The following is an 8,370-nucleotide window of genomic DNA, read 5'->3' as shown; positions in this document are numbered from 1 at the left end:
GATTTAATTGAAGTGTTGTGGGCGCGGAGGATTGGAAGACATTAGTTTTTATTTAAATTTTTGTAATTTTTTTAAATGTATTTTTTTAAATTATTGTACTTTTTGAAATTTTAATAGTATTATTCAATTTTCCTGTATTTATCTCGTAAATTAAATTACGTATGTTGCTACAATTGTAAATTAAATTTATATAATTGTTATTAGTGATGTGGATAGGCTATGTGAGGGCTATTTGATGTCCAGTTGCATGTCCAGATGATGTGGCAGGAAGATTTTAGTGCTGGATGATGTGGTAGTGGGAAGGCTATGTGAGGGCTATGGGAGGTCCTAGACCATTGTGGATGCTCTAACCCTATCAATTTGAGTATATAATTTTGGACGACTAAATGAATTTAAATTTAAAAGCCGCCCCCCATGGAAGACTCGAACCTTTTTTAGTGACCGATTCAACTAGGGCTACTAAATATACCGAAATACTACACTTATTGTACCGAAAAAATATCGAAAATATCGAATTTGCGGTATACCGCAAGTTGCGGTACGGTATCATACCTTACCGATAGATTTCGGTACGGTAAAGGTATAGATTTTCCTATACTGCGGTATACCGCAATATACCACATTTATGATATTTGCCAAAAATTCGATATATATGTTGTATTTAAAATTTATATAAAAAATAGTTAATATGTTAAATCCCTAACTCTACTTTCATATTTTAGTTCAACTGCCCCCAACCCCAAACACACATACACGCAAAGATGCAAATCAAGTCCACTGTATAGATTTGATTGTGGTGTGGTTTTAATCTATTGAACACATGCAAATGAGATCTAGTATAAAATTATCTTTAATTTGGTACTTCCTCCATCCCACGTTACTTGAGGCATTTCTTTTTGGCACGTGATTTAAGAAAGTTGTATTTATTGAGTTAAATAAAGTAGAAAAGAGAGTAAAGTAAGAGAGATGAAAGAAGAGGGTAAAGTAAAAGAAAGAATAAAGTAAGTGTGATTAAATGTTTTGTTTTTAGTCAAAAAGAGAAACGACTCAAGTAATTTGGGACAACCCAAAATGGAATACAACTCAAATAACTTGGCACGGGGGAGTATATATTGTGTGCAAAAATAATTTCAATTGTGATAATCATATGCATTTAAAGTGTTATGATAGTTTTCAAAAGTTATTTATAACTAATTTGATGTTAATTCATATTAATATTCTTATTAATAATTTTTATATAATGTTTTGTTACTCAGAGTTAATCTTGGCATCTATTTAAAGATCTAATATATATCATTTAATTATAATTAATAATTTAAAAATAAATTAGCAATATAACACGCCTCGATCAAATGGCCAAAATACGATGGCTCACATTAATGGGCTGAAATAAAATTTCGGGTCGACCCAAGACCTGATAAATTAAACCGACTAACCTCAGATAAGCGTTCTTCCAAAAAAAAAACATCAGATAAGCGTATTTCATTAACAAGTCAAACGCTACTTTTACTTTAAATCATCGCCGACCCTAATTTCGATTTCAATCCAACTGCGAAGCACCGTAGTTTAGCTGTGCTCTTCTAATCGGAGGTGAGATTTCCTGTCCTTTGTAACAATCTCTGAATTTTTGTGATTTATCGTGTTAGATCCGTTTGTGAATAATTCTAATCTTAGATCCGTTAGGTTTGATGTGAGAACATGATGAGGAACTTGATTTAAGCTTTTGTAGCACGTATGGTTCTATATTCCGTGTGAAATTATTTTTTCCCTGCTTCAATTTTTAATTTAGGGTTTCCGGATCTGATTGATTGCAGAAATTGGAAGAGGCTTAATTTTTATTGTTACTGATATCGGAGTTAAGATGGCGGCGTTGACAGATATTCTGCCGAAGGCGAAATCTGCGGTCAATAGTAACTACGATCACTCTAACGATCCATGGTTTAAAAGCCGGTATAGTTTATCTGAGGTGGAGGAGGAGAATGTGGCTGTGAGGGCTAAACCAGTGCCTCCTTATTTGAAACGGGCGGGGTTTAAGCCGTCGAAGCCCGAGGATTTTGGGGATGGAGGGGCGTTTCCGGAGATTCATTATGCGCAGTATCCACTTGGGATGGGGAGGAGTAGGAGTAAGCCTGGTGCCAAGACTTTGCCTCTCACTGTGGACGAGCGTGGGAATTTGAGGTATGATACGATTGTGAGGCAGGATGAGAATGCGAAGAAGATAGTGTATTCGCAGCACTCGGATCTTGTTCCAGTCTTTGCCAAGGATGATGCGAAGGAGGATGACGTGGATGTCGATGAGAAGCAGAAGGAGATCGATGAGACAACCCAGCAAACCAAGGCTGCGTTGGAGCAGATTGTTAATGTTAGGCTGAGTGCTGCGCAGCCTAAAAATGTTCCTAAGACGTCCACGGATTCAAAGTTCATCAAGTACAAGCCGTCTCAGCAGTCTGCGGCTTTTAACTCAGGTGCTAAAGAGAGAATCATTCGGATGGTGGAGATGCCAGTAGACCCTTTAGAGCCTCCGAAGTTCAAGCACAAGAGGGTTCCAAAAGCTTCGGGCTCTCCACCGGTCCCGGTCATGCATTCTCCGCCTCGACCTGTGACTGTGAAGGACCAGCAGGACTGGAAAATCCCACCTTGCATATCTAACTGGAAGAACCCTAAAGGTTATACAATTCCTCTCGACAAGCGGCTGGCTGCTGATGGTCGAGGGCTGCAGGAGGTTCAGATTAACGATAACTTTGCTAAGTTATCCGAGGCTCTGTATGTTGCAGAACAGAAAGCCAGAGAGGCTGTTGCAGTTCGATCGAAGGTTCAAAAGGAGATGATGATGAAGGAAAAGGAGAAGAAAGAGAATGAGCTACGGGTGTTGGCACAGAAGGCAAGGTCCGAGAGAACTGGTGTTGCTTTAGCAGGTGGCATATCAATGCCTTCTGAGAGAACTGCTAATGATGGTGATATGAGTGTGGAATACGAAAGGGGTAGGGATGAGAGAATTAGGGATGAGAGAGTTAGAGATGAAAGGGTTAGAGATGGCCCCAAGGAAACAAGAGAAGAGAAAGAGGAAAGATTGGGAAGGGAAAAAATTCGTGCGGAGCGGAAGAGAGAGAGGGAGAGGGAAAGACGACTCGAGGCAAAAGATGCTTCCATGGGGAAGAAAAGCAAGATCACCCAGGATAGAGACCGTGATATCAGTGAGAAAGTGGCTCTTGGGATGGCCAACACTGGAGCAAGAGGGGGTGAAGTTATGTATGATCAGAGGCTGTTCAACCAGGAGAAAGGGATGGATTCTGGTTTTGCCACAGACGACGCTTACAACATATACGACAAGGGCCTGTTTACTGCTCAATCTGCTATGACTACTCTGTATAGACCTAATAAGAATGACGATGATGAGATGTATGGTGGTGCTGATGAGCAGCTCGATAAGATAAAGAAGACTGAGCGATTCAAGGTTGACAGGGCGTTCACTGGTACATCCGAGAGGTCTGGCCCAAGAGACAGGCCTATGGAGTTTGACAAGGAGCAGCCGGAAGAAGATCCCTTCGGTCTGGACCAGTTCTTGACGGAGGTCAAGACTGGTAAGAAAGCCATCGACAAAATTGGGAGCGGTGGTACCTTGAAGGCAAGTGCTGGGTCCATGCGAGATGGGTCAGATGGATCTACCAGATCGCGTATTCAATTTGACAAGGGCGGACGATGAGGAGGTAGATTACCTTTAGCTTATGTCCCAAGCTTCTTCAATTCATCACTGTATGCTGTTCGAATTCAGAATGATATACGACTGTATTATGCATGATGGGATGTTGTGACTTGTTTGCACTTGAATATTTTTGTTTTGGTTATGCTTTGATCTATTTGCTGTGAGATTTACTATTCAGTAAGATGTCAGAAAATGCTAACCTTTCATGGGATTAGGGAAAGAAATGGGTGTTTATGTAAGGATTGTTGGATTGTAGGTGTAAAACATGTTGAGCAAACAAAATATATATATATATATATATATATATATATATTGAAGATGTGCTATCATCACTGTGAGGTGTTGAATTTCTACAAAAATGCATTACAAAATTTTCCAGAAGATATACTAGTATCATTGTAACAGAGGTTTCTACAGTTTGTAGCTCTTTCTATGTACACGATGCTGGCTGCTGGTATCGTTTCTATGTCCTCTTGCTGGTGTGACCTCAACAACTCTCACATGGCTTACTCCAATTCATTGGTCGATCATCTAATGGATGCTCATCGAATCCGTATAACTTTTATTAAATATAGTTTATACTTTTCAGGAACGGTGATTGTATATAAAATGAGGATTGGAATAAATTTGTCATCCCTTTTTCTTTGCATGTAGTACTATTTCAAAACGGATTAATTAATGAATATACTCCATATCAATGAAGAGAGTAATATGTATATGGCGGGTCAACCCGGCCCAATACTACCTACGTATACAAAAACAAAAATACACCAGCGAAAACCAGCGCGAATAAGAATCTGAATTTTCGTAACGCTCAAGAAATTGAAACCGAGCTACCACAAGGAGGAGAAGCAATCGAGGCAAAAGCGTCGAAATTGAGCTGAAATGGACGTGATCAAGTCGCAGCAGATACTCTCGAGAAGGTCGTGGTGCATCCTCTGGTGCTGCTCAGCATCGTCGACCACTACAATCGGGTGGCGCGTGACACCAGGAAGCGCGTTCTCCTTGGAACTTCCTTCAAGGCAACCGTCGACGTTACTAACAGCTACGCAGGTTGTTATGTTATTCCAGATCTCAACGTTTCCCGCTTCTTCAATTTCAATTTTTTTCTTTTTTTTCTCCGATAACTTTTACACCTATAGTGTACCTTATTTGCTTAATTTCTGGATTTGATTGGCTGTACTACTGAATTTGTTGTGATCCGATGAGTTTTGCGAATTCAAGTGTTGCATTTGATGATTCTTTTCATGTTTTGTTTATTTACCTGTGGAGTTGTATGCAACAGTAATAAAAACTTATTTTGAGCTAAATATGGATATAGATAGGTCTCAAGTGTAGGATAACAATAGTTACTCCTTAATTTTCCATAATTGTAAATTATAATTTATAAGTCATGAAGGCTTTGTATTCTAGGAATTTGATTATCCTCTAACTGTTACAAAGTTACAGTCATATTTTTCTCATTACTAAAGTATTAGGCCTTCTTTTGCAACTTTAGTGGGAGCTTTTAGTTAAGAACTAGTAGAATTTTTCATGTCTACTTTGACATTAGCGCTGTGAATTGTTTTAGAATCGTTGATAAGCGTCTTTCAGTTTGATACAACTGTTTTTCTTGTCTCCGTAAAGATGATTTTGTTCGTGAGTACTTCAGTGAGTTCTTTTTGTCTTCAATTGTGGGTATTATACATAAAAGGCTTCAATATCTCTAGATATACTTTCACTATTTCAGAAGCATTCGTGCTGAGGTTTTTCTTATAATTTCTGTAACATATTGACCTGATTTGAGCAGAGCCTTTTGAAGAAGATGAAAGGGACCATAGCATCTGCTTTCTTGATCATAACTACCATGAATCAATGTTTTCCATGTCCAGAAGAATAAATGGTTTGTTATTTTTCCATGACCCTTTCTTCCTGGCTGAATATATTTCAAAGTTTTGCATCTAAGTTAACACATTTACCTCATGTCATTGTCAGCCAAGGAGCATGTTGTGGGCTGGTATAGCACTGGTCCAAAACTAAAGGAAAATGACCTAAGTGTACACAGTCTTTTCAGTGAGTAAGATCTCTTTCTAATACTGTTATCTTTTCTTTCAGGCTGATTGATTACAGATGTTTCTGTATGCTGGTTAGTTCTGGTTTTTGTTGTTCATGACCTCATTAAAGACATATCATGTTAAAAGATTCATCTCAAGCATGGAACAGAGACATGTTAGTAGTATATTCTTTATGTTGGATGCTAGCATTTGTTTCTACTTCTTCGGTTGCTCCCACGAACTAAAAATTGGGCATATTTTGAAACCAGAACGACTTGCTGGCTTGATTTTGCGTTGGACTTAATTTGTGGCTCTGACAGTTTGGAAATATGGTTGCAGATGGTGAACAAAGAGCATGAAAAAACAGAAGATTCAAAGCCAATTGTTGCAACTGCTTGAAGCTAAAAGCAAATTTCCAGGATAGCACTAATCGGTGTGAATCTTGAAGCTAAAAGCAAAGTTTGGAATGGCAGTGCTCTTACAATCCAGTCGAGTCTCGATGCCCCTCTTCGAGTTCTTCCATAGCAAAGCAGAGCTCGGGACTTGGCTATCGTGCCGAGCTGGTAATCATCTGGCAATTTTACCTTTATGTGCTGGAATTGAATAGGACTCTCTCTTCCCAAAGAAAGATAATTCTGTATTCTTTGTGATTGTGATTCTATGTTGAATACATTGTTGAAATTCAGTTACAATTTTCTGTGATTATGTGATTTTACTCAGTTGCAAAGCTAGGGTTGTACACATTTACGTGAATATTTGGGCCATGCAAAAAATACATAAATAAATATCTATGGTTTAATTGTGTGGATCAAGTGGTGTACAGAATTATTGTTGACCATTGAAAAAGTGATATTGAATAATTGTCAATTTGCAAAATTAGATATGGAAGATATTGGTGGGGGAAGGCTTTAATATAAATATTTGCAATTTGACATGAAATTGTTTGAGCCATCAATTAAAGTACTAATTAAATACTACTATGTCTGAGTGATAAAATATAATTTGGATATGATGTGTTCTGAGACACAATCATTGTATTTAATTCCACTTGCTAAATTTTATATTAATTTCATTCATATTTATACTATTCATGGAGTAATGGGTTAAGTAACAAAAATACTTCTAGGCTATTGGAGGAAGAGATTTTAATTTATGGACGTTGGGGATTTATTTATTTGTCCCAATAAGTGTTAGAGACGAGTTGCATAAAAATAACGTAAGAGAGCTATTTATTTTCTCATTGAATTTTTTTTTGCTAGTACCCCAAATTAAAGAGGAATTGGAAGAAGACATAATTATCAAAGATTCAAAGCAAAGCCGTTATGAACTAGCAATGGAATCCACAATTTGAAGAACCGATTGTGTTGATTTTGATATTTCACGTAGATAAGAATCCAACCATAAGCCTATGTTTTTTCATTAAATTGATGAAGAAATGATTGCGTTTATTTTGATATTCCATGCATAGAATGATCCAACCACAGACCTATTCTTTTTATTATTATTAATTTACGAATATTAAAAAATGTTATAATCATCTACTCCCTACATTCCTGAAAATTTGTCATATATTTCTATTTTTATCCGTACCACAAAATTTGTCACATTTTACTGTTTACTATTTTTGGTATTAACCCTCATATTCTACTAACTCATTCTTACTCACATTTTAATATAAAACTAATACAAGTGTTAAAAAGTAGAACTCACATTCCACTAACTTTTTCAACTCACTTTCCATTACATTTCTTTCCGATTAAAATGTGACAATTTAAGGAACGGATGGAGTAATTTAATAAAAATTAAAGTAACTAAATAGAACTACAAATTTCAGTGACATATACCTGAATCCAGGGACGAAGCCACTATGGGGCCTGGGGGGCACTGGATCCCCCAGCTAAAGAAATTATTAGTATATATATGCTATTGTAAAAACACAGTTTGCGAATAGTGCAGTTGATATCAGCTCAAGTCACTGTGGTTATTCACCCGAGTTCAAATCCTACAGTCTCCAAATCCATCATTTTTGTCCTTTGTTTAATTTTCTTACATTTTTATGCTCCCTTATATCAAGTTCGACTCCCCTTAAGCCTAAAAATCCAACTTTTTTTTCCTTTGCTTTATTTTCTTACACTTATAGGAGGTTGTTTTAAGTTCCCAAAGTTCAATCCATTCAGCCTACAAATCAATTCTTTTTTTCAAACACTTTTACTTCCAAGAATTGTTTTAATTTCTTATATTTCTATGTTTCCAAGTTCAAATCTTTCAGCCTATAAATCCAAAAAAAATTCTTATATTATTTTCTTACACTTTTATGTCCAATAGTTTACTCCCATTGTTATTTTATTTGCATATATCTAACCTTTAGTCTTATATTACGAAGTAATTTACTTGTACCTTACATTTTAACTATAATAGAGATTATATTTCTAATTTCTATTATTCATTCTCTATTTTTTCCTCTCATTATTCATCTATATATTTTGCAATTCCTCATTGCCTATACTACAAAAAATTTCGGCAATGCCGACACTAAAAAATATCTAAGCTTTGGACCCCCCAACAAAAAATTTCTGGCTTCGTCCCTGTCTGAATCCGTGAATCCAGTGGTATTATACACTTAGATATAGGCGC

The 8,370-nt window shown here is 36.8% G+C and overlaps 2 protein-coding genes across 2 annotated transcripts; both read left to right on the top strand.

Moving 5' to 3' along the window:
- The first annotated feature begins 1,442 nt into the window (after positions 1–1,442).
- Positions 1,443–3,845, top strand: LOC121775510 (SNW/SKI-interacting protein A-like). Its single transcript, XM_042172590.1, has 2 exons — positions 1,443–1,590; positions 1,815–3,845. Exon 2 carries the CDS (start codon positions 1,862–1,864, stop codon positions 3,701–3,703), a length of 1,842 nt encoding a protein of 613 aa, XP_042028524.1. The 5' UTR covers positions 1,443–1,590; positions 1,815–1,861; the 3' UTR covers positions 3,704–3,845.
- Positions 3,846–4,144: 299 nt separating this feature from the next.
- LOC121774558 (26S proteasome non-ATPase regulatory subunit 7 homolog B-like) lies at positions 4,145–6,415 on the top strand. The gene is made up of 5 exons (XM_042171408.1): positions 4,145–4,256; positions 4,613–4,756; positions 5,493–5,585; positions 5,678–5,759; positions 6,076–6,415. The coding sequence occupies exons 1-5, from the start codon at positions 4,145–4,147 to the stop codon at positions 6,080–6,082; spliced, it is 438 nt and encodes a 145-aa protein (XP_042027342.1). The 3' UTR covers positions 6,083–6,415.
- The last annotated feature ends 1,955 nt before the right edge of the window (positions 6,416–8,370 follow it).

This window comes from Salvia splendens, chromosome 17 (genome assembly GCF_004379255.2).
Source record: "Salvia splendens isolate huo1 chromosome 17, SspV2, whole genome shotgun sequence".
Lineage (NCBI taxonomy): Eukaryota > Viridiplantae > Streptophyta > Magnoliopsida > Lamiales > Lamiaceae > Salvia > Salvia splendens.
Note: the sequence above shows the minus strand (reverse complement) of the source record. Positions and strands in the feature narration are given on the sequence as shown.